Raw genomic sequence first — 25,842 nt, 5'->3', positions numbered from 1 at the left:
AGAGTGAGGAAAGGACAAGGGGAAATATGTAAGGGATGGGGGAAAAACTGGAAGACTGATCCAAAAAAATACATAGTTACTACTTATGATGTTAAATGTCTATAGTAAGTTGCCTTAGTAGCTACTGATTTTAAAAAGTTAGAATGTGTCAGCCATGGCAGTTTCATCCCAGATCTTAAAATAGTGTTTTCCTACGTATATTTCAGTTTGCAGGTATTTGTAAATTAATATAATTAGTATAGAAATATGATAAGCTTATGGAAGATAAAGGCCTTATGTCAATTGTAAGTAATCATTTCAAACAAAAAGGAAGATTGTGTTTTTTAATGTACCTTTTTTTGTTTTTACAATGTAAAATGAAGTTGCTTTTATGTATTACCTGTACCAGCAGATTTTCCTGAAACTCATTTGAGTTTTATTCTAAAACTGAAGAGGAAAATTGATCATAGTTAATGCAATGTGTGACTTGCATTTTTGGCATATGTTTTGGTAGAGCCCAAAAGAGACTGACCCTTCATGTCTCTGAGCACACAGCTGTTCTCGCTAAACAAATGAGGCATTCTTGCTAAAATATATTTGTTCTAATAATAAATTTGAAATAGAAGTAAAAGCCTGCGTATATGCAATTTCTTTCTGAGATGTAGACTTATTTTTTTTTTTTTTAAAGATTTATTTTTATTTATTTATACAAGCATTGGGTACAGTCAGAAGTGTGGGAGGGTGAGAGAATTCACCAGAGCCAGAGAGGGGAGCAGAGCAGGCAGAAGGACCGAGGTACACTGCTGAGGGGAGCAGCGGGCAGCGGGAGGGGTCTGCGCGCCATGCGGGACCCTCCTCCGGTGGTTGGGGAGCAGCTGGGGATTGAACCGGCACTGTAGAGGCTGCGGGCAGCTTCGCAACCCAGCGCTCAACCGCTGCGCCACCGGGGAGGCCCTGTAGACTTATTTTTTTTATTTTGATTCACTTATAGCATTATATTATTAGAGCTTGGTTTTACCACTAACTGAAGAGTAGCCTTGACCTTTCTAGCGTTCTTCAGAGAGTTTTCTATGGTCGAGCCATCACACAAAAATTATTATCTATGATGTTTTTTTTTTTTTTTTTAAAAAAAAAGGCAAGCTGTAAGTGAAGGGAAGAAGAGGTGGAGTAGAGAAGATAGGGCATTGAGACCTGAATGGCTATGAGAATGCCTTACCCAGTGAGCCAAATTCAGAATTTTACCCGCAATATTTAGGAAATGAAATTCATAGACCATTTTGGTTATAACTAATTCCAGCTAGTCAGTGTTTGGGCAAATTTAGAGTTTTATTGTAATTCCTTCTAACATTCTTAAAAATCCCAAAGCTTCTGTTAAAATATACTTGAGAATTTTGCTTCAGTTTATTCTTTATAATGACTGTTCTGTAAAATGGAATTTGAAGGAAGATGCCTCAAGGAAAAAGTTATGTTTTAAATGGTGATTGCCTTTAGAAAGTATATCTTTTCTGTATTATTTATATGACAGTTTTGCATGTAAGTTATGATTTAATACCTCATACCTGTTGCTTTGTATATGTGAAGTTAAAATAGGCACTTGAAGACAATTAAAACATTTCTTTTGACAAGTCATCTGGGCCAGCAAACTGGGTTATAATAGCTGTTGAATCTGTGTTCCCATGTAAACTGTACACCAAATGCCAGTCAGCCCATGCCAATTAGTGCTCATGTTGCTAGGTCACCATGGTCAATTGAAAGCTGCATCAATAGAACTTGAAAAGGTTTCCTCCCAGTCAGACCTCCTGACATATTGAGCAGAATAATAGATGGGAAAAAGCAGCCAAGTCCCCTACCCTAGATTCAGAATACTCAGCAGTAAGAATTCATTTGCAACCTGCAATTAACTGGAAAGAATGGACTCCAACAACGAGTCTGGACATTTTTAAAAATAAAGCCTCATTCTCCTGTCTTATGCATGTTTACTCTTCAAATAGCATCTTAAATATCGCCAACTTACTCATCTTGGGTCCAAATCTTAAGTGACTAAAGAGGAAATCCCACAACTGAAAATAAAATATTTTTCTGGTTAGACCTTTCTGATCCAGTTGAGTACACATACCCTCTTTAACAAATGCTGATACTTCATGAAACATATACTATATACCCCATAGGACAAATCCAAATTTGGTTTTGATACCTGACAGTTTTAGCTTTTTGACTGTATAATGAACTGCCTGACTTCTAATGGAAACATGATGCTTTTCCACAGAGGCCTTGGGGCTGAACCTTTGCTGCCATGGAACCGGATGCTCCAGAGTCAGAACGCAGCCTTCCAGCCAAGCCAGTACCAGATGCTGGCTGGGCCCGGCGGCTATCCACCCAGACGCGATGACCGCGGAGGGAGACAGGTGATGCAGCATGGGCTATGGGATGAAAAGCATCATTTTCTCTTTGCACTGAGCCATGCCTCTCAGTACTCTGGATAAGATATTGATATAGTAGTTCAGCTGAATTTAAACTGTAGGTAGACTATCTACCTTATTAAATACCTTGAGGTTGCTGAAGAATTTTTTAGTGCAAAACCCCTATAATTACAGCAACCAGTGGTAGCATAAATATGGTCAGTCACCAAAGCACATTGTTTATCTTTGTTTTAAGAGGAACTAGATATCTGACTATAGATAATTTTGTGGAAACTGAAAGAATCTACCTCTTCAGCTTTAACTATGTTGTTCTTCAGTTTCTTGTCTTGATTCTTCCAACACTGCTCCTCATAGAAAGAAATCTCTCCATAATTTTCCTACCAAATTTAAACAGTTGTGAATTGAATGAGTATACTACTTTCTAGACAGATTTAGTAAATGTAAAGTTCATTTCCATGTCTCAGAGTATTCAGTCTTAGTAATGTCTGTTTGCCACAGTCTGTTCCTCAGCTATTTGACACCCTCGCCAGTATTTACATGCTCTTTTATCAAATCCTGCCAAAGAACAGGATCAGAACACTGTGATTCAGAGTGTATGATGTTTATGGAGTTTGGTACCTGTGGTGATGTGAAGTGGTTCTTAAATTGCTTACCTGGTGTTGCCTACAAGTCTTTCACACTACTTCAAATATCAATTTTCTAATTCAGATTCTTGCCATGTCTCCCTTTGTTTAGACAGCTAAGAAAATTCTTTGACAACTACGAAAGATTTTTTTTTTTTACACTATTTTTTGACATAGTCTTACAAGTCTCTTTTCACTTTATAAGAAAACAGTCAATTGTCTTTTGAGACAATATTGTTAACAGTTCATTAGAGTAAGTCCATGGAATTTTATTTTGAATACTATCTTCTTATCAGTAGATTAAGAGTGTTTATGCCACTAGAGTCAAGATGATACTAGTCAATCTAAATAATGAGTATTACTGAAATGAGAACATACTTAAAACTGGAAGAAACCTTGGAGAATGTTTATGGAAGCCAATCACCTCATTTTCCAAGTCAGAAAGTAAGACCCTGAAATACCTGCAACAAGCTGAGGGCTTCTTGCCCTGTATTTCTTACCTCCTGTTACAGGAGGTAAAATTCTTACACTGAAAATATATATACCAATCAGTAAATTTATAATTATTTTAGAACCTTTGAAAGTGTATTTCTTTTTTCAGTCTCTTTTCTAATATCTGTGAGAGGTATTTTTCATTAAATCACAACATTTGAAGCACTAAAATTATAGAAATTCATTGTTAAAAACAATATAATTATGACTTCACTGTATATATAAAGTTCATATGACTATAAACAAGGCCTTAAGCTGCATTATAGCCTTGAGAGTCTATATATATAATTTACAGTGCAAAAATGGGGGCTTCCCTGTTGACTCAAGGGGTTAAGTCACAGCACTATGAAGCTGTCTGCAGTCACTGCAGCACAAGTTCAATCCCTAGCCAGGGAGCTAACCCACATGGCACAGCAGACCTCTCTTGTCTCGCCCGCTGCTCTCCTCAGCAGTGTTTTTCAGTCAGTCTGCCTGTTCTGTTCCCCACTCTCTCTCTCTGGTGAATCCAATCAACCCCTGCTCCTCTGGCCTACACCCCAGCTCTTGTATGCATAAATAAATCTTTAAAAAAAATAAAAATAAAATAAAATGCTCTCAATGTGACAACTTTGGGGAGGAATGTTCATTTCTGAATGCTGGAGACCTCGAAAGGAAATTGTGATGTAAGAGGTGTCACATTTATCTTACATTGTACAGAAATGTTTTTTATAAGTGTACTGGGATATGTTACAAATGTCATCACTAACTGATTTTAAAACCAAATTTGTTACTTAATATTCTACTGTTATAGGTAAACAAAGAAAATTCCTATAATTGATAATTCATTAGGCTTTAACTGAATTAGGTTAGCAAGATCTTGTCTTAGTTAAGCAAAGTGATTTTCCTAGTGTAATATATCCAAACATGCTGTGGGTACTTTACCACAGTGTGGCTTGAGATACTTTGGGGCATGGTGGCACAGATTGTAAACCACAGATGTGTTTTGCGCAAAACACTTAAGTATAGTTCATTTGTGTGTAGTTGAAGAAATATTTTAAATGCTTATTAGGGCTTGTTTTCTTAGTTTTCACTGGTAGCATTTGTGCTAATGTCCAGCTTTGCAATACCTTTGTATAAAGCTATGGACTAAAAGCTCCTGTTTATGGAGACTTTCCAGTGATACCTTTAAGACCATACATTTGTAAAATTTCCATACATTTGTAAAGTTAATTTATTTGTACAGGTATTAATCCAGAAAATAAATTATTTCTTTTGCTTATTTTCAGGGCTATCCCAGAGAAGGAAGGAAGTACCCTTTGCCACCACCCTCAGGAAGATACAGTTGGAATTAGGCTTTTGTAAAGCTTTCCCAAATCCTTGCATTGTTGTTCTACAATTTTATGCTATTTGTGGAAAGATTTTTTTCTCAAGTAGTAGTTTTTAATAAAACTACAGTACTTTGTGTATTTCTTTGAATTGTGTATATTTTTACTGATCTGATATCACTGTTTTTTGTTGCTTTCCAAAGATGTGTGTTGCATAATACAGTGGATCTGAATTTATTATTGCTGTAAAACACATTTGATGGAATAGGAAAACTGGTTTTTCATTATGGTTAAAAATCAAACCAGCTGTGGATTTCAAAACACAGTGTATTCTAGATCATCTAAGATCCATGCTGATTTTTAATGCACAACAATTAGGTATGAACTCTTGAGCTGGAACACTCAGCCAGCGAGAATATATATTGTTCAGTATTTCTTTGAAAACATTTCATTAATGTACTTGTCTTATGGAAATTTCTGGACTTTAGTAAAAAAAAAAAAAAAAAAAAAACTTTTGTCTCTTGTGTTCTTATTCTGTTACAGTATTTAAGCTTTGAAAATTTTGGTCAACCATGTTGGTTTTTTAAATCAGTCTTTTAAAAAACCAATTCATTTCTACAATTAGATATGAAAAGAAAGCCAATGAAGTAGATTTTAAGAGGCTATGATTAGCAAGACAACCAACTCTTACTAGTATGTCAGCTGTTTTAACTAAATTATAAAATAGTTGTGAGAACGAATTTATTTACATGTTACAACTTTCGGGTTGACTTATGCTCCAGCTTTAATACTTACTTTAAATCCAAGAAAAGTGCACCTTAGCATATTTTTTGCATTATTTCATAATAGATTTCAATTCAATTTGTACTTTTTTTTTTTTTCTTGATACAGTAGCACACTACAATTCTTTAAATTTATGTTTGGAAGTCACACACAGCAGTTCCATATGCATTTTCATTTGGTTGCCACAACAAATTTAGATACACAGACTTGCTTTGTTTTCCTTCTTACATTGTAGCCTGAGATTATAAAATAAGGTTTTTCTTTGACCTTCTGACTTAGGACATCTTTCTTTAATGTTCTACTACTGCATACTTGTTAGTCTATATGGATAAAAATCCTACCTTAACCTTCAACAGGAAGGTATTTTGAAGCTATGCTGGTGATGTGTGAATACAGCAGGGCCTTTATTGTTGAGACAGTCGTTCCAATGGGAATTAACCTCACATCATATATTAACTTCACTTACATTGTATTGATAATGCCTTACGTTAAGTTTCTCTAATTTATCCCCTGAATATTAAAAATGTATCATCCTGTAAGTCAAGTACACTTTTCCAAAAGAATATAGGTAAATGTCTTAACTGTGTATAGCTTCGTAAGTACCCAAAACCCACACTTCTCCAGAACGTTTATTTTTTTCAGACCTTCGGGTTTTGTTTTAAGCTGTCATGAGCATGTCTAATTATTTTTCTAGTGGACAATAATAAATAACCTTCTGGGCTCTGAGAAAGGGAAGGGTGATGGGGGGGAAGAAAAGGGGTGAATTTTTAAATGTTTCTGATTTGCCTTTTTCACAATTATATGTAACTGTTCAAAACATTAAATTTGAAGGTGAATTTTCAAAGTTTTTGAAGACTAATAAGGCGGGGTCTGAATGTCCTCTAACAGGTAAGCGGGTGTGACCCTGATGGAGGTTGTCAGCTAACTGATCACATTGCTTCCTGGCCTGCTCTAATCTTTTACTCTTCTTTGAAGCTTCTCTCGCTAATTATTCCTCCATCTTTTTCCTACTTGCCCTCACCTTTGAATTTTCCTTTTCCTAGAAAAAATAAATGCAATTATTTAAGCAAACTCGAACTTTAAAATAGTTAAAGCAATAAACATTACTTCCACATCCTGATGTTAAAGTCAACGAATCAATTTAAAATAACCCCGTTATATTAAAGTAGGACATAGTTTTTCAACTTCTCATATTACAGATTCTTCAAAATCGTAGAACCTGGAAACAGATTATGACTTTATTGTGGCACTAAGGGCCCTTAACGAGCAGTTGTCGCTTTAAAGACCAAGTTCGGTAATGCACATTAAAGCACAAAGCCATCTACAAACCGAGATTGCCGTTTAGCGCTTACAAAGGCAAATTAGATATAATGACCCATAGATTAATCTTCGTACGATGACGCGGGACGTCGGGGGCAGCCCTGAGTGGGACTGAGGGTCCAGAACTGTTTCCCTTCGTGCGCAACGGAGGTCGGGTGCACCTCCACTGAGTTTCCCACCGCTGGTCTCTTAGATTTCGCACCCGGTGCGGGTGGTGGCGGCGTTCGGGAACTGCGGGCCGCCGTGGCCGGCACAGAACGGGTCTTTTGAGGGCAAAGTTCTTCGTCTGCGGATCTATTGTTTTCCCCATGGGGTCAGGAAGCGCCGGCCTCTCGGAGCATGTGGGGCGTGTGCCTGGCACCCCGGACTCCTACTCGCGGTCCTCTGTCAACCCTGCAAAGGTCGCGCCCCGCGCGCGGGCCACAGACCCCTCCGCTCCTCCGCCGCGGAGCCTCGCTGGAGGCTGAAGTCGAACGAGGTGGGCGTGGGAAAGCTCAGACCTCAGACTCTCAGGGTGACTTGTGTGTCTCTGCCGCCGCCAGACCAGATCCGAGCACTCAGCATCGTCCCTAGGTTCTCTGGAGCGCCCTCGCAGTTTCTCAACCCGCTGGGGTTCACCGTCTCAACTGCCCTGCACGAACGCAAACACCGAACCTGTAAGAAAATAATGCAAATGTTCTTCCTTACAAGGCTGCTGTTTTTTAATTCCATAACCGACTTTAGCTACGCGTAGAAATCTAAATTTTAGCTATTCATCTATGTCAACTGAGACTCCCTGTTCCGCGGCAGGGGTGGCTGGCTGTCTCCGTCCAGCCGGGTCCGCTCTGCTCTTGGGATGCCTCTTGCCGCCCACTCCAGGTCATGGAGCGGGGATCCTGCCAGACTAGTCCTAGCGGTCAGCTGCTCTTTCATTTAAACCAAGGATAAAAAAGGCAACATACTAATAAAATGCATGTTTTGTTTGCTTGCCAATAGCTTATTTATGGAATGAGGGCCAAGAAAGAACACGTTTAATTTTTGTGAGATGAGAATAGAGCTTGCAAAAGAGTTTGCACAAGTTAGAGTTAGCCATTACTAGTGGTTAAACTTATTACAAGTCACTAAATGATTACTGAACACGAGGTTACATGGGATATTTTAAAAACTGCAATAGAGGGTATTTCATTCAAGTGCAGGTAAAATTCTGAAGCAAAAACGAGTAAAACCAAAAAGACACCTAGAAGCTTCCATTAGCCTCCTAACTTAAAAACAATAAAAGGTGTCCTGAAATCACAGTTATCTTAATAATGGCTGGAAAGAACAAATTCCTGCCCAGATGTGGTTGCTGTTCCCAGTCCATCATGAGTCTCCTTCGAATATCCTCCAGATGCTCATCAATTCTCACTAGCAGTAAATGGCTATATTTGTTTTTGATATATAATATGTATCCTAGTTCCCTGTCTCATTGGATTTGAGCCTGACAAGTAAATGTATTTTTTTTAATTGGACTGAAAATAACTAAGGTTCTTATCCACACTTGTTACTGTTGTGTTACACAGTTGGGCAATAGCATTCCTGTTTTGAATTACATTTGAAATTTACATTGCCACTACAATGCACTGTTTTCTCATGCGTACAAATTCATATCTGAAAGTCCAATCAATGGGTCTTTATGTGATTATGGTTACAAACTTATTATGAAAGTTTTTTAAATCATAAGTATTCTATGCAGTTAACAAAGCAAGTCTTTGGAAGGTGGTTGCATTTAGTGGACAGGATTGAGTCTCTGGTTTGCTTTAAATTGAAAGTAAACAATCCCTAGCAGAATGGAGTTTGAACACAACATCTGTGTTGATAAAAGTCTCTTTCACTGTTTTGACCATTAGGTTTTAGTTGTAAGCAAAGCCTTAAACACAAGACAACCTTCCATACATAAAACACCCTTACTGTGTCCTTCAACATTGCACACTTTCACACATACACCCACCCACACACACACACACTTCAATTTACATCCTAACACAAATTATAGAAAAGTACCTGCAATGCCTGTTGTTTCCTCTCTGCAATTCTGGATTTTGATTTCTGTGCCTCAATTAGAAAAGATAAGTTAGAGTTTTGTTAAACCTCAAAATATTTTGAAAAATGTCACATCTTGCAGACTGCTTTTCTGAAGCCGAGTTTTGTTGTGGCTTCTATTAAACTTTGAGGGGGCTTTGTTCCACTCAGACCCTGTGTCAGTCCTCCCTCTTGGTCGTGAAGACACTTATCCTCCTCTTCAGTTAATGAGTTTCACCTAGTCTGGCCATTTGTGTTTTTATAAAAGATCTGCAAAGCACTAATTTCAAAAGAATAAAAAAACTTGTTTTGCATTAATCAGAATGTGTAATTCTATAGTAAAAACATTTTCTGTTTTAATGTTTCAAGAATTAAACTTCATCCTAATTTCAGGATGTATAGACATAAACTAGACATAAACTCAGTACATTTCTCGGTATAGAGTGTTAAGCCTCTGCAGCAATTATTTCTGGCTTGAATCCTTTACTACTTAAAGGAATGCTGAAAGGAATAAAAACATGCCCACACCAAATATACTTGCAGGAAATATTGTATAAAGAAGGCTGTTTCATCATAATGGTCTTTTTGATAGAGAGTTCACTTAGTTTAAGACATTTTTTGATTCTGGAAATAAATTATCAAGGAAAAAACTATCCATAAAGATTTATTTTCTTTATATATGTTACTTGGATATAAGCTAGTATTGCTTTTGTTAGTCTATAAGCTAGTATTGCTTTTGTTAAGTACTGGACTGTAAAAAATATGTATTGCAAATCATCAGATGTATTCTAGAAGTGAAATTTCAGACTTCTGGTACTAGTGTGAGGGAATCAATATTAACAAGCATTTTGAAATTGGCAAATCAGTAATCGTTATGGTAACTTGGTTAACATTTTGAAAGTTAATTATTAACATGCAAAAACCTAAAGCAGTAGAATTTTCATAGCTCTATTGTACCATTTTCACTAATTGCTCTGCTCAAATTATTTTTAATGTAAATGTTTTTTAAAAATTGCTTCTCATTTTCCAAACATGTATTCATAGCCCCTTGATAAAGTCTGATCCTGTTGCTTCCTAAGTAGTTTATTTCTCCCTCTATAGGGACTGGAGCGCTTTTTTTTTTCTTTTTTTTTTAATTTATGAAATAGTTCAGAGAAAGTGCAAGTTGTAACTTCTAAAACACCTTCCTAATGATTCACTTCCCACATTTAGAAAAACACCCCAACAATGAAGTGAAATAAATTGTTTCAGCTTCAAATTAGTTCTCAAACTATACATACAGGGTCTCAGAAACGGTTTTGACCATTTAAAAATCATGTTTTATCCGTGTTATGTCTTTAATTTTCATTGATTTTTGTAAGTTCACTTCCCCAGTTTTCTTTTAGTATCTTTACTCCAACGCCAATATTTCTTTTTTTTATGCCAGTTTTTGAAATCAAGAGTAAACTGAGTTGTATTGTCATATCATGCAAACTAGTGTAAAAAAAACCAAGCCAAAACAAAGCCTGTACAACTTAGTGAAAAAGAAATGACCACTTGACTTTTACCAAGTAAGTGCTTAAGGTTCTTTTAAGTTATATTTAAATATACATTTGAAACATAGGAAATATAAATTGGCATATTAAAGAGTAAATACATTATTTTGTACAATAAAACACCAACAAAATTGGTGTGCAGTCCCTATAAGTTTGAAATATGATGGAAAAATTATATCTTAGTTACTTATTCTTTATGTCCTGGTTACAATTCAACAAATTGTCTTATCTTCCTTCTTGACATGCTCTGAAATAGATTAACTGATGTCAATATTAGCAATTTTGCTGCTTATTCTAGTTTCATCAAGATATTCAAATTCAGTGAATGCCTTAGAATGAGTAAATAACATGTCTACAGAAGGACAGGATATATTTATTTCATCAGTTGATTTTGGGAGACCAGATTCCATACAAAAAGTAGCTTACAACCTTCTTTCTTATGATGAGCTGAACCTTAGGGCGGAAAATCCCCCTTTAGGGTAATATACAACACTTTCTTGCAAGTAATGATCAAAACATTTAAAAATCGCATTAAATTTAAAAAGCTATATCGATCCATATAAGCAGTATTTTGATTATGTTTATTCCATTTCTGTATTACCTAAATGGCAATAGTTCCTCTGCAATAATGTTGCTATGTGCATGATCCACCTTGAGCCACAGTTCAATTTAATTTCAATCAAACATTAATGAAATTGCACTTAAGGGGGGCCCTTCGAAAATTAATCTCCCGAGATAAGTTCACTTCAAAAGGGATTCACTGTGAAAGCTGGGGTTGATTTTTAGAGCTACAAACAACAAAGTTTCCAACTTCTAAAACTCTCGAGAGCTTTCGTTAGGAACTTGGTGGATGTGGATTCAGCCAGCTTTTCACATCATTTGAGAAGGTCTGGAAGGAGGAGACCGTCATCTGGAAGCTTCCCGGTGTGATGTTACAAGATTAGGTCCTGGAACTGTCGCTGTCCCCCTCCCTCAGCAAAGAGGATCTGCCCCCTCTCCACGTCCCGTCCGTTTTTTGATCGCTTTGTACACAAGAATCAGCGCCGGTACGGTTCCCCCAGCCGTTCTCGCAGTTCCCCGCAGACCCATCGGGCCGCAGGCAGGACCCCGCCTCCGGGCGCCCGCGCGGTCACCACGTCCTGCCATAGAGCAGGTTGGCGCCGAGCACGCCACCGCCATAGTCCCCGGCGGCCGCGTCCAGGGCCGCCAGGCCGCCCCCGGGGCCGTGCAGCGGGGGCGGGCTGGGCGACAGCTCCTCCAGCTCGGGCGCCGGCGTCGGGGCGGACGGCTGCGGGCCGGCCTGGCCGGGCGTCGGCGTGCCGGCCCCGTTCTGGCAAGGCTTGCCGTCCTTGACCAGCACCGGCACGGCCACGCGGCGCGGGGAGGCGGGCGGCGGCGGCGGGCCCAGGCTGCCCTCCTGTTGCAGCTGCTGCGCCGCCTTGTCCTTGGCCTGCCGCTTCATCTTGTAGCGGTGGTTCTGGAACCAGATCTTGACTTGCGTCGGCGTCAGGTGGATCATGCTAGCCAGGTGCTCCCGCTCGGGCGCCGACAGGTACTTCTGCTGCTTGAAGCGCCGCTCCAGCTCGTAGACCTGCGCCTGCGAGAAGAGCACGCGGCGCTTCCTTCGCGGTGCCGCGGCCGCCGCGTGCAAGGGCGCCAGCGACTTGGCGGCTTCGGCGATGCCGGTCAGCGACCCCATGCCGGCCACGTTCACGCCCGCCGACGGCCCCATGAACCTGGAGACTGGAGAGGAGCCCAGGGGGGAGCCTGGTGACCGCCAGAGCCTCGGGCACTGCGCTCCCGTCGCCCCCGGCTTCCTTCCCGCGCGCCGCCCGCGGGACTCCGGCGCGGCCCCTGCACCCTCCGCGCGCCCCGGGGACCGGCACCCCGCGCGAGTGCCCGCCGCGCCCCGCGCCCCCCTGCGCGCCCCCCGCCGCGCGCCCGCGCCCGCGTGCCGGGACGCCCCGAGAGCCCCGCGCCGGCCCGGCGCTCCCCGCCCCGCGCGCGCGCGCGCCCCGGCCGCGGCGGGCCCCGCGCGCCGTCCGCCTGCCCCGCGCCCCGCGCCGCCGGCCCCGCTCACTTGACGAGTAGCGCGGGTCCGGGTTGGCGCCGTACCAGCCGGTGGCCGCGGCGGCCGAGCCGCCCCGCATGCCGTCCGAGTAGGCGGGCAGCTCGCCCATGTTGCCCAGGCCGCCGTTGCAGTAGCCGCCCATGGCGCCGTGCGGGAACTGCGAGACGCCGGGGGGCATGTGGTAGGTGGCGGCCGCCGCGGCCGCCGCGGCAGCCGCGGCCGCGGCGGCCGCCGCGTTGTGGCCCGCCATGGCGTGCGGGGGCTGCATGCCCGCCACGGCGGCCGCCTGCGCCGAGGGCCCCGGCGGCGGGGCGCGGTAGGCGGCGGCCGCGGCCCCCAGGGGCGCCCCCAGGCCGGGCGGCGCGCCGTCCATGGCGCCGCCGAACTTCTTGTAGGTCTCCTCGATGGGGCTCAGGATGTCGGACACGGAGAAGGGCGTCGTGTGCTTGGGCTCAACGACATGGCGCGGCGGGCGGCCAGGTAGGGGGCCCGGGCGGGCGCGGGCGGGACGCGGCGGCCGCTCGTCGGCGCCACCTCGGCCGCGGCGGCAGCGCCTGTGACGAGCTGTCCGCGGGTGGCGAGCCCCCGAGCTGCGGGAGCTGGGGTTTATTTCAGTCCGGCGCCAGGTTTACGACAGACTCGAGGGGCGGAGCAACTTCCCAAACGAGCAAACAATGGTCATTGACATCTTTTTCTCGCGCCCCCCCACCCCCCAGAACGGAGGCAAAAAAGGTAGAGGGGGCATTTGGGTGTTTCTGGAAAAGAGCACCCCCCTTTCCTGGCTCCATGCTTCCCGCCTTTATTCCGGCAGTTACCCCAGTCCCGCGGAGACAGGCAGCCCGAGGCCCGCGCGGAGACTGGACGTGCAGGCACCGCGCGCCTCTGCGCCCGCGCCCGGGTTTTCCTGCAGGAACTTCTTAGTCAAGTCCGGGCTAATTGGGGAGGGGGTAGAGCTAAGTTGGGGTGTGTGTGAGTGAGTGTGTGCAAGAGTTCGCCCTGTCCTCTCTGGCCGCCAGCCCCTCGCTCGCTTGCTCCATCGTCTAAAGTGTTAAAAAAAAAAAAAAAAAAAAAGCTCTTGGGTCCCACGATAAGAGCGCATAAAGAGGAGAGGTACAATGACCGTCCTCTGCCATTGTAGGAGTCCTAATTTATGCATCTTTAGCCTCTTAAGCATCATTTTGCGGGCAACCAAACGGGCACTTCCAAATTAGCTCAAAGTATCCAAATCCAAAGAAGAGAGAAAACACACACATAGAGACACTCACAAACACACAGATGCTAACTTGTAAGTATTCTGGGTTTTTTTCTTCCTCTGTGGGAATGGAGGGTGGATACGGGGAAGAGGGTATGTTTTTATTTGCGATCATGTTTTCTGCTCAGTTTTTACCTGGAAAGTTCTTTTCAGTTTTCTTTCCGTCTGCTTTTTTTTTTTTTTTTTTCCTCGTTCTCTCTAAAGAAAGTAAATATCAAACTGAGGAATTCAGGCTCCTAGCACTGCCATGATCAAGAAGAGGAGACGGGAAAACCCTGAAATTTCAAGTATTTCTAGCTGTTTGATATGGGTTTTTTTGTTGTTGTTAGAAAAATGTAACCTGTTCAAGGAATGTGAAATGGTTGCATAAATCAGGTGAAAATGGTAGCTTCTTGTGAAAATACAAAACCATAGATAAACCGACTTTCATCTTTTGACTTGCAAATTTACCTATATAGCAAAGAAAAGCATAGATATTGTGCAATCTCCACCAAATGCTCAACACTCTGAGGAATAAGACAAAAGAAATGTGCCAACCTTACTAAATTTTGAGAGTAATCTTGCAATAAAAACAATGATAATGGGGACACAAAAACAGGATTTTTAAGTTTTTCTGGAGACTGAGACAGGAGAAAGAAACACTAGGAGAGTGCTTTTTTAAAGCAGGATTTTATTTTTTTTTTAAACTAAAGGATGTGTGAAAATGATTTCCGCTTAACCTACCAGTACATGTTTTAAAGGCAAGAACAGTGTTACTTATTCCTTTCTGTTTGATTTCAGTTACTCGGTTGGAATATCCTCTGTGGTTTTGCCCTTATTGTTTTTTAAACAGTTTTGTTCCTTTCAGTGTAGTTTTGTAAGGAATCTGTTTTTTTCTCTGGTGAGGGTAGAGGAAGGGACCACTATAGTCACCTGTGGGGAGAGAGTGTCAACTAGGCAGGGGCAAGAAGTAATATTTTAAAAGGCAAAAATAACAAAATATACAAATTGCCTGTAGAGAGTTCAGTTATTGACTTAGTGAGGTTAGCATTGCCACAATTTTAACACGCTGTTACTTTTACAGGTCTTTCTGGCACTTGAAACGCTTGCGGTAGGTGTTCGTCCTTATCTGCACTGGAATTGTGTACACCCCCCACCCCCAGACTAGTGATGCGCATGGAATCATTAATGTATATATTTAAATTGCTAGAATTCTAAAAACTGCAGTTTGGCTTTTATATTTTGGTTTAATTCAAACTGTATTGTTCACTTGTGTTAGCTTAAATTAGAAGATAGTAGAAATCTTTCATTTCAAACTTTCCTCAGAGATAAACAGGGTAAGTGAAAAATCGTTATTAGCACTATGGATATAAAAGTCACTTGTGAAATGTGTTGTATTTTTCAGATTCTAGCGTGTTTCAGAGATTAAATTTACTGTAATAATCTTCATGTCAAATAGTTACCTAAATGGAAAAAGTGTTTACAATGGCAGGATTCTTCCCCCAGGTGATAACTATTTCAGTTTATACACTTCATCTTGTAATTCTTTTATAGAACTTTAAAGAACTTTGAACTAAAAGTTCACATCATGTGGTTATATTACAAGTTATTATTTTGTTCTTCAACTGTGTTGGGTCCTGCTACAGGTGCATCTACATTTGGAAGGCTCCCATCTTTGAATAAAAAGTGCTTTATTATATCTCTGCAGAGAGTTATGTTCTGATTACTTGGAAACTTGCTACCCAAAGTAGTACCTCCTTCACTGGAGGTTGAGCAGTTCTGAAGAAAACTCCACAGTTTTTCACCATTTCTCCCATCATTTATTTGTTTCTCTCCAAATTACATGCCTGGAAGTACTAGTGGGTATATATAGAGTATTCTGAAAGCAGATGTAGTCTAGAGTATGTATACATGTGTATTTACAGATAGTCACAAATGAAAGTAGGCCCATTCATACTCCATTAAAGCTATCCATCAAATTCCTTCATCAAGTCATTGTCTGCCTAAATTAGGTGTGGAAATTTATACTCAATAGATTCTTAAATACTGTTGACTAGATTGGATTTCATAGGAAATTATTTCTGAGGAATGTTTTTGTTGTTGTTGTTGGGTTTTTTCCTTTCTTTAAAAACAGTGCTGGTACTCAACAGCAACAAAAAACAACAGCAAATACTACCAAAGAGAACACAGTGGAAAGAGATAGCCCTCCTACTCCTCTCCTCCAAACTCCCAGTGCCCCTCTTCAGAGACACTCTTGTCTGTTTCTTCTGGAATGGTCCACACACCTGAAGCATATGCCTTTTAGTATGCTTTATATGTTTGGTTACCTTGCTTTTTTCAAAGTTCAGGTTTTTGTAATTTTATATATCACACTTAGCAGTGACAAATTAATGACTGGCAGAGACAGAAAATTTTCCTAAACAGGAAGATTCAGTAGGCTCTCTGCTTTCTGATGAAAATGTGGTAATTATAGAAAATTTCTGATATGGTAATTTTTGTTAGGGCAAAAATATTAGGCCAAAAAAAATCTGAAGTAGGAAGCTTCCTAAACTTGTGACTTTCTGTTGTTGGACAGAAGCTCAGAGAAAGGGGTTTGAGAGGCATTGAGTAACCTTCCTACATATTCAGCCAGTACTTTAAAGGAAAATGTTGTTTTTCTGAGGTGGCAAGTAGATTTCTAACTTCCTTAGAAAGACAAACTGTGTTTGAAATGTTACTGTCTGCTTGTTATTCAAGAAGATAATGCTTTTTAAAAATGATACACTTGCAATATTGTGATTAATTTCAAACAGTTGTGAAATAATTTGGTTAATAAAATTCTCATTTTTTTGAAGGGATTTTCAAATATCATCTTCGCATTTGGGAAGAAATAAAGAAACATGTCAAGATACTACCATTTTGAAGCAAAATTTGAGGTTAAAAAGAGGAAGCAGCTACAATAGAGATGAAACACAAAGTTTAAGTATTTACAAATATTGCTAATTTCACCAATTTATGTAATTTAGTTCTTATTTCTTTTTAATTTTCAAAGACTTTTTGTTTTAAATGTTTATTTCAATTATTTTGAATTGCTTATAATAATTTTACACTTGGGTTTATGACTTTATTTCTATGTGACACAATCATCCTTTCATATTTTCTTCACAAAATGCAAACTTCTTACAACTTCTACTTAAGAAAATCTTAAAATTCAGAAATTTTAGATTGAAAATACTTTTCTGAGCAATGAATGCATTTTAAGTTAACGTGATTATTAGTACAATGTGAGAACAAATGGTAGGTGTTAAAGACGTTGTTGAAATCATAATAATAGGTATAATTAAATGCTTTCTAACAAACAAAAACAAAAACTAGACACCTCCCCTCCTAGGGTCAAGCTGTAATACTGGTTTAACAGTCATGGTAGAGAATAACATTTGATTATGGAAAATTGAGCAGTATGTCACAACTCCCTCACCCTAAGATTGTGATCATGAACTAGTAATTTCATTTTTTGTGTTTTTAAAAAAATTAAACATTTTTTTGAGTAAGTAATAAAATATATGAAATGGGAAAACAGCAAAGTGTATTTTAAATTTCTATATAGTTGCTTACATAGAAAGGCCAAAACTTTCTTTTAATACAAATGACATTTACATTAAAAAAAACCTTGACATATGTAACATGTTTTGGAATGTCCTTAAGTGACTTTTATGGGAAAAAGAAACTTGAATTTTAAGCAAAATCCTATTTCTATTTATTATTTTGTGTGAGGAGCTAGTCTTTCTGAAGGTTATACCATATCTCTACACATACCTGATTAGAGTGAATGCATACAGCCTTTAATATGTATATATATACATGTTTATACTTTCATAATTTTTTCTCACATGATGTCAAATTTTCCAAGTCTAGGAGATTCAGTGAATTTAATGTAAAGTGGCTTCTCCGACAAGTCCTTTAAGGTATACAAATTCATTATAAATTATTTTGTAAATTATCTAGGAAGTATCAGTGTCAGGTGATTGGTTTTTTGTTGCTATCACTTATTGTAAGCAGAAACTCCAATATTTAACATTTTGATGAATTGGTTACTTGTTGCACTTATTAATAAAAATTTACATGTTTTAGAAGAAATAACTAAAAGAATATAATTGGAGGACAATTTGCCCAATTTTCTTTGCTTTATTTTTCTGTGTACTGCTAGTGTTGACAAGATATTTGACAGATATTAGTATGTTTATCTATATTCAGTTTGGAGAATTATTCTTGATGCTGTAGGCTAGCATTCATCTCATAAATCAGTATTCATATTGATATATTTAAAATAATTTAATTATTGGTTTCATAATTTGCAGTTTAAAAGCTTCATATTGAATAATTTGATTATTTTATATAGACATTGAGTACCATAACTGATAAACCTGACTGATAAAAATTTGCCTGATAAAATTTCTTTAAAACAAAAACCAAAACCTAATGAACCTTTAAACCACCTCAAACTATTTGATGGACTTGAAAATTACTAATTATTGCCTCCAGAAATCTAGTTCATGAAGGAAACTAATACTGGGATCCAACTGTTCAATAAATTCAGTGTTTATTCAGTTCTGAAAATGAAATGCTAAGTTTCAAAGGAAGTTTATCTTTGCACTACATAAAGAATTATGGGGCTAATACTTAAAAGGTGATTAAAACTTTTTTTTTTTGCTTTTAGAAATAATGGAATTTTCACAGAAGTATACAAGCTATTGAAATTGGGTCAAAAATGCCAAGCTGTAGAAATAAGAACTGCTTGAGAAAATCAGTAGCAGCTTGAATGAAAACTCTTATCACTGGTATACAACATGTCTTTAAGAATATGTAATTATTTAATTGAAGAAATGTATAACTTTAAAGTAGCCATCTTTTCCAAAATAGAAAGCACATATATCCAAAATATGCTTTCAAAAATAACCCTAAGATTCAATGGTAGATCTCAATGGATGAAAGATATTTTTTTAATACTGTAGTGAAAAAAGACAGAGGAATCAAATTTACAATTGTTTAAGGGTCATATTTTAATGGGATAAATAATTCTTGAACTGTGAAGGGTATATTAACGTTGAATGTTGTGCTTAAGTTGCTCTAGGAATTAGATTATAGAATACAAAGCAACTATTTTATGTACCTTTATGGTTCGTATGCTTACTAAGGTAAACAAAATATTCGGAAAGATCTGAATGAGAACTATTTCACACAAGAAGTTTTATTTTTCCGTAAAGTCTCCTATGTATAATGATGTCTTCTAGAGCTGAATCCCTTAAATGTAGTATTTCTTTAGCATAATCAGTGGTAGTGCATATATGATTGAGCTACCATTGTGAACATAATTGATGCAGCTTTTACCAACAATTTGCAGAGATTAAAAGGGTGATGGAAATGGTAGTTTAGGAACTGCTTTCTAAAGACACTGGAGGATTAAAAAGAAACCTGGGGTTTCCAATGTCCTCTGAAATCATTTTCACATAAAACCCGGGTTTAGTAGGTGCAAGTGTGGTTTAAGTGTCCTGCTCATGAAAAAAAAATATTTATTTGACATAAAGAGATTATTTGGTCATGGATCTGAAGTGAACAAATTGGAGTGAATATCCTATACCTATTTCTAAAGGAGAAGTGGGAAATGTTCTATATATATTCAATATACCAAAGTGGTTGCATTTAACTACATAGGCAATACATTAATGTGAGTAAATATTCATGAAAGTCAATCACTTTTCATATTCAAGCATCTAATCCTGAATTTTTCTTAGCTTTCTGTGTATTGTTCTTAGCTTTCTGTGCATCTCTTTCACATGATATTTTGATATTAGGGACTCATAGGAGTTAATTATATGAAGCAAAAAAAAAAAAGCTTAATTAACATTTATTCTCCCTCTACCTTGATTTGTAAGGGATACGAGGCATTTATAAATAAATTTATGTGTTTATGTTAAACATTTAGTTAGAATCAGGGGCTCATAAATAAAGATCTTATAAAATAGTAGGACGTTAAGATAGGGTAAAAAAGACATCAACTGCACAGAACCTATCAAGTTCCCATAGTTCAATGTCAAACTTGGTTCTAAACTTCTGGGTTGAAGAAGCCTGTTATATTTTTCTTATTTTTAGCAAGAAAAAGATCCTGATTCCAGAGGAAAAGAAACATGTTCTAGCTCTAAAAGAAATTTCTCATAGGTGGGTTTACTCATAGGGAGCACTAAATATAAAATTCTTAATAATTGTACAGCAGATGGAGTTAATTATTTTCTAGAGTTGGCTTATTACAGAGTCCATTCCTCAAGAACTTGAGAGTTCTATACGAAATCATCTCAATTAAGGTAGCTCTGAGGATGGTGATATATATCATGTAGCCTTCTGATAGTCTAGAACTGAACAGCATGCTTTGCAAAAAAGACTTCATAAAAATCCCAACATTGTTCAATAGTCTGGTTATACAAAGTTCTTATACTGAGGCTAATAAATATGTCATTGTAATTTGCAGGTCAGTCTTTGTTCATCCTTTGGCGACAAAGTATAAGTTTAGTCCCTTCCCATACAGCTCTATAAATATGAGAAGATGTATTATTTTCATTTTATCCTACTTATGTTTCTCCTTTTCATACCAAGAATCTTTCAGAACATAGAGACCGGAAATGACATGTACAACTGAATTAACAAAGAATTTATCAGGCGATTACTATATGATTAAGAGTGTCACTAGTGCTTCAGCAGATTGGGATGGGAACCCTTGTGACACCAGTGGGGAGAAACTTCTTGGTATCCATATCCTGATCTCGAAATAATACTTTCAAATTATACTACCTATGTTTGTGTAGCTTTCTGTATTATTTTAAATTACATAAACATTCATATATAATATATGCATGTGAATATATATATATGAAAATGTGAGCCAACTGACTTAGAACTGAACTATTTAGAATGTATTCTATTTGTAAGGTGGAGATAGGACTGTAGTCCTAAAATCCACTAACATTTATTAATCATTTACTAATATGCTAGGTATATTCATGAACTTCAGGTTTCTATCTCATTTCTTAGTTACAATGGAAACTAACTTAAAGTGTGGTAGACATTGACAGTGATTTCAAGTGAAAAAATATTCTGAAAAGAAGTGGGAAAAAGATTTCAAAGAAAATTATACTGTTTGCATCTTTATAAGGTTGATAGATCAAAATTTGTGAGGTACTTGAATAGCTATTGTTAGATTATTCTCACGTTGTCAGACTATTTTGTTTTTTTTTTAAAAGATTTATTTATTTGTTTGTTTATTTATTTTATTTATTTATACAAGCACTGGGTACAGTCAGAAGCGTGGGAGGGTGAGAGAATTCACCAGAGCCAGAGCCAGAGCGGGGAGCAGAGCAGGCAGAAGGACCGAAGTACACTGCTGAGGGGAGCAGCGGGCGGCAGGAGGGGTCTGCGCGCCATGTGGGACCCTCCTCCAGGGCCGGGGAGCAGCTGGGGTTTGAACCGGCGCTGCAGAGGCTGTAGTCGGCTTCGAAACCCAGTGCTCAACTGCTGCGCCACCGGGGAGGCCCGTTGTCAGACTATTTTGAATGTTATCTAAATGAAGGTTACAAACTTAATATTCAATTATTTATTTATTATATATATTTTCTTTTTTTTAAAGATTTATTTATTTATTTATACAAGCAGTGGGTACAGTCAGAAGCGCAGGAGGGTGAGAAAATTCACCAGAGCCAGAGCGGGGAGCAGAACAGGCAGAAGGACTGACGTGCACTGCTGAGGGGAGCAGCAGGCAGCGGGAGAGGTCTGCGCACCATGTGGGACCCTCCTCCGGTGGCCGGGGAGCAGCTGGGTATCGAACTGGCGCTGCAGAGGCTGCAGATGGCTTCATAGCCCAGCGCTCAACCGCTGCGCCACGAGCGGAGGCCCTGTATATATTTTCTTTTCAAGGACAGTAGAAAGTTTGGAAGTTTCAAGTGACTTGAAGTAGAATTAGTGGAGTCCTGATAAAAGGTATTTCTTTCTCATAATTATCGCAGTGATAAAATAATTTTCTTAGAAAAATTAACAGTATAATTTCTCATGTTCAAGTGGTATAGACACTTTAACATTGTAGGTGTAGGTGTAGACATTGTTGGCATCAGCTCAATATTATCAAAATTATTGAAATAATAAATAGAAAATTGCTGCAAAACAAAAATAATTTGCAAGTATATAGAGCAGTGCTGACCAACAGAAAAATAGAGTGAACCACATTTGTAATTTAAATTTCTTAGTAACTACACTAAACAAAGTAAAAAGAAACAGCTGAGATTAAATAATTCTTTTAAAGATTTATTTATTTATATATACAAGAACTGTGGTGCAAGCCAGAGGTGCAGGGGGTGAGAGAATTCACCAGAGACAGTGGGGAGCAGAACACACAGATCTACTGAAATACACTGCTGAGGGGAGCAGCCAGCACTACAGGAGAGGTCTGCTGCACCATGTGGGTCACCTCCCTAGCCCAGGATCGAACTTGTGCTATTGCAGTGGGTGCAGATAGCTACATAGTAGTGAGACTTAACCCCTTGTGCCACTAGGGAGGCTCCCTCTTGCTTATTTAAAAAACAAAAAGCAGGGCCTCCCGGGTGGTGGTGGCGCAGCGGTTGAGCGCTGGGTTGTGAAGCTGCCCGCAGCCTCTGCAGCGCCGGTTCAATACCCTGCTGCTCCCCAGCCACCAGAGGAGGGTCCCACATGGCACGCAGACCTCTCCTGCCGCCCGCTGCTCCCCTCAGCAGTGTACTTCGGTCTTTCTGCCTGCTCTGCTCCCCGCTCTGGCTCTGGTGAATTTGCTCACCCTCCCATGCTTCTAACTGTACCCAGTGCTTGTATAAATAAATAAATCTAATAAATAAATAAAATAAAAAACAAAAAGCAAAGAAAGTTAGCCAAGAAATATGTGAAGTATAAGGAGAAAGTCCCCTGAAATTCAGCTAAAAATTTTAACTTAGGACTCATATATTTACATTTTCATCCTGGTTACTTTTCTGTTAGAGGAATATGGCATAGAAAAAGTAATTATGGGCCACCCCAGTGGCACAGCCGCTGCTCCTCTCAGCAGTGTTTTTTGGTCATCTACCTGTTCTGCTCCCCGCTCTGTCTCTGGTGAATTCTCTCACCCTCTCCTGTGCCTCTGGCCTGTACGCCAGCTCTTGTATAAATAAAATAAATCTTTAAAAAAAAGTAATTATGATTTAGATTCAGGTAGATTTCATTTGTCTTACTCTACCAAAATGTAAAACTTGGTTGTAAGCCCTTCTGAATCGTAATTTTCTCATCAGTATGTGAAGATTAAATTAAAGAGGCATAAAGAATAAGGTGAAATCACCCTATCATAGATGTTCCTCAAAATGTTTGCTTTTTTATTGGTTCCTTTCATTCACTTTCACTCTCTGCTCTTTAAAATGAGGTTAAGGACACATTTTTCTAAGTTGCCATGTTTTATTGAGACCTGTGCTATGTCAAAGAAAATAGTTGAGAAATAACATTAGTCATCTGGACTTGTGGGAAGTCTCATCATTTCATGACACCACACCTTCGCCTAATCTCCTCTTGTCCCATGATGTTCCTTTTTTTTTAAGATACTTTTTATTTATTTATGCATTCGAGAACGGGGGTGTAGGCCAGAGGTGCGGGGTGAGAGGATTTACCGGAGACAGAGTTAGGAGCAGAACAGGCAGATCTACTGAAATACACTGCTGGGACGGTGGGCAGGAGAAGTCCTGCGCCCTGTGGGTCAGCTCCCTGGCCTGAAATCAAACTCAAGTTGCAGTGGTTGGCGGTAGATTGATAGCACTGAGACTTTAACCCTTGCACCACTAGGGAGGCCTTTGTGCCATGACATTCTGCTACCAAAATGTGGAGTAATATTATCCTTCTTTTTGGAAAAACATGACTCTTTGAGCATAAAAGGATTATCTTTTTCTTTTTGAAAAAAATCAACTGCATAATTCTGAATTTTCTTATCAATTTTTATCAAATTTTCTTATCAAATTTTCTTATCAAATTTTCTTATCAAATTTTGTTATCAATCTAGTTTGTCTTTGGAAAATTCTATGCCAAGGTAAATATAACCTGAAGTTTATGTTTCTGGAAACCATATCTGGGTACTCTGCAATATTTAATATTTTGTATACTACTGAAGAACACTAATTATTATATAAGTTTATTCCAGTATTGTGTGGCTGCTAAACTAACAACTACAGAATCTGTGTCTAGTGAGGGTCACAGATTTTAGCCCATAGAGAAAACATTCATGTGCTTTATCCACTCAGTACCTCATTCAATAAGTATTTGTGGGTTTGTAGATAAAAAGACAGGACAGACTCCTCAGTGAAACCCCTTTATCCTCTGTAGGGCCAGGGAAGGGGAAAGAAGAGATAAATGAGGCAACTTTAAAATTTATTTTAGAAAGTGCTATTGTAGTAGTAGTTATGATTGAAGGGCCTCAGAAGTATGTGCAAGAAGGATCCCTAACTCATTCTGATGAGAGGAAGTAGGTGGTAGAGGATCAAGGAAGGTGATCTGGATTATGAGATGAATTTTATAGATCAGAGAGGTAAGATGGAAATGGTGTTTCATACAGAACAGTATACTCAAAGACACAAAAATTTTAAGTCAGTGACCACTTAGTAATGTCTGCCTTGTGCCAATTCCATGAAAGCATGGCGTGTTCAGGGAATGGCAAGTGGCTATATGTGACTGGGGCATAAGATACAAATTGGAAATTAGTGGGAAGTGGGACTGGAACGTCGGTCAGAAAGCTTCAAATTGGCGAATGCATTTAGGAATGTGAATGCTGGATGTAGGACATCCAGTTAGGAGGCTGTTACAAAATTTTATGCAAGAATGAACTTAAGTTGTAGCCATGGACATGGAGGACAGATACAAGGCAAAAGAGGCAGAATAGTTTGGTCTGGAAACCTAGGCGTCATAATATATGAATTTATCTTCCTTATCCCTCTTTAGCAGTATAAGTCCTATTGAGTAAGTTAAATACATACATAATACACATACTTGTATACATATAGCCCCATGTGGAAATTCAGGCCACTAATTTTAATTTAAACCCATATTGTATTATTAATAACTGTTTTTAATTACAAACTACAGGCCCCTAATTTGAAGGGATTTATGTGAAGAGGGATTTAACTGAATGACGCTAGGATTGGTTCCATAGAGCAGAGAAGGATGTGTGTGCAACTGGATGCCAGGGACAAATGGAACTAGAAACTCAAAGATTACCAGGACAGTAATCTCCTGCCACCTCTCTGTGTGTTGGTGGTATTTTTTTCTATTATGCATCAATTTCCTCTATGTTAGAAGAAATGGCCAGCAACAGTTTATGGGTCTCCCATGTTGTGAGTCCCTCCTCAGAGAGTAACTTCTACTCTAATCCCAAAAAGAACTGGTTGCCTCAGCTTGGGACAAGTGCTCACACACTGTGGCCACAGTCTACAAGGGGTCAACCACTGCTAGAACTGTTGGGTTCAATATATGTGTGTGTTTGAGTGGAGATGTATAGAGAATTTCTTCCAACTAGAGGAAGGGGCAGGATACATCAAACAATACCTGCCACCAAAACTCTGTTGTTGATACAATAGATTTCACCAGCACCTTTTCTTTGACTTTTGTTTTACAACTGATGCTACGGACCATCTTCAGTTTTTTTTTTTTAAAACTTCCTTAATTTGTTACCACCTCCCCTCTAACTACATGTTTATTCTATATTCTGATACTGACTTCCCTTCTTCTTGTTTCTCACAGTTAATGTTGTTCATAATACAGTCCTATTGCTATTCTGATTACCAATAGATCTGAACCTTTTGGCTGATGGTAGACCTCAAGCTGCCACCACATTCCCCGTTCTTCACTTTTTCTTAATACCCAACGGAGGGAAGAAGACTGCAGCTAGCAAAGCCACTTCTCTTCCAGGTTCCACTGGACACTATCACTAGCTCACATCCCTGTTCTTCTTGTGGGTTAAGGGAAGTAGAGGCAATATTTTATAGACT

The 25,842-nt window shown here is 39.3% G+C and overlaps 2 protein-coding genes and 1 long non-coding RNA gene across 4 annotated transcripts in view; 2 read left to right on the top strand and 1 right to left on the bottom strand.

Annotated features, from left to right (window-relative positions):
• Nucleotides 1–5,334, top strand: part of XRN2 (5'-3' exoribonuclease 2) — an 81,137-nt gene extending 75,803 nt beyond the window's left edge. For both annotated transcript variants that reach the window (XM_037493887.2, XM_037493879.2), the window contains 2 exons: nucleotides 2,246–2,384; nucleotides 4,780–5,334. In XM_037493887.2, the coding sequence (XP_037349784.1) occupies nucleotides 2,246–2,384; nucleotides 4,780–4,845 (205 nt within the window). In that variant the 3' untranslated portion in view covers nucleotides 4,846–5,334. The remainder of the gene's footprint in view (nucleotides 1–2,245; nucleotides 2,385–4,779) is intronic.
• Nucleotides 5,335–11,622: 6,288 nt separating this feature from the next.
• Nucleotides 11,623–13,352, bottom strand: NKX2-4 (NK2 homeobox 4). The gene is made up of 3 exons (XM_054701722.1): nucleotides 13,204–13,352; nucleotides 12,574–13,154; nucleotides 11,623–12,236 (listed from the first exon to the last, which is right to left on the bottom strand). The coding sequence occupies exons 1-3, from the start codon at nucleotides 13,350–13,352 to the stop codon at nucleotides 11,623–11,625; spliced, it is 1,344 nt and encodes a 447-aa protein (XP_054557697.1).
• A 124-nt stretch (nucleotides 13,353–13,476) lies between these two features.
• LOC129145921 (uncharacterized) lies at nucleotides 13,477–18,608 on the top strand. The gene is made up of 4 exons (XR_008552099.1): nucleotides 13,477–14,906; nucleotides 16,630–16,757; nucleotides 17,690–17,739; nucleotides 18,492–18,608. It is a non-coding gene; the product is annotated as an uncharacterized LOC129145921 (long non-coding RNA).
• The last annotated feature ends 7,234 nt before the right edge of the window (nucleotides 18,609–25,842 follow it).

This window comes from Talpa occidentalis, unplaced genomic scaffold, assembly GCF_014898055.3.
Source record: "Talpa occidentalis isolate TD23 unplaced genomic scaffold, MPIMG_talOcc4v2.1 talOcc4.10, whole genome shotgun sequence".
Lineage (NCBI taxonomy): Eukaryota > Metazoa > Chordata > Mammalia > Eulipotyphla > Talpidae > Talpa > Talpa occidentalis.
This window is presented reverse-complemented; position numbering and strand designations above follow the sequence as displayed.

Bases quoted from the DNA above. Each gene is read 5' to 3' on its own strand.
- NKX2-4 (XM_054701722.1), bottom strand. From the start codon at position 13,352: ATGGAGCCAGGAAAGGGGGGTGCTCTTTTCCAGAAACACCCAAATGCC. The intron at 13,155-13,203 runs GTCTGTCGTAAA...CAGCTCCCGCAG, and splicing joins GAAGTTGCTCCGCCCCTCGA to CTCGGGGGCTCGCCACCCGC. The intron at 12,237-12,573 runs GTGAGCGGGGCC...GCTCCTCTCCAG, and splicing joins GGACCCGCGCTACTCGTCAA to TCTCCAGGTTCATGGGGCCG.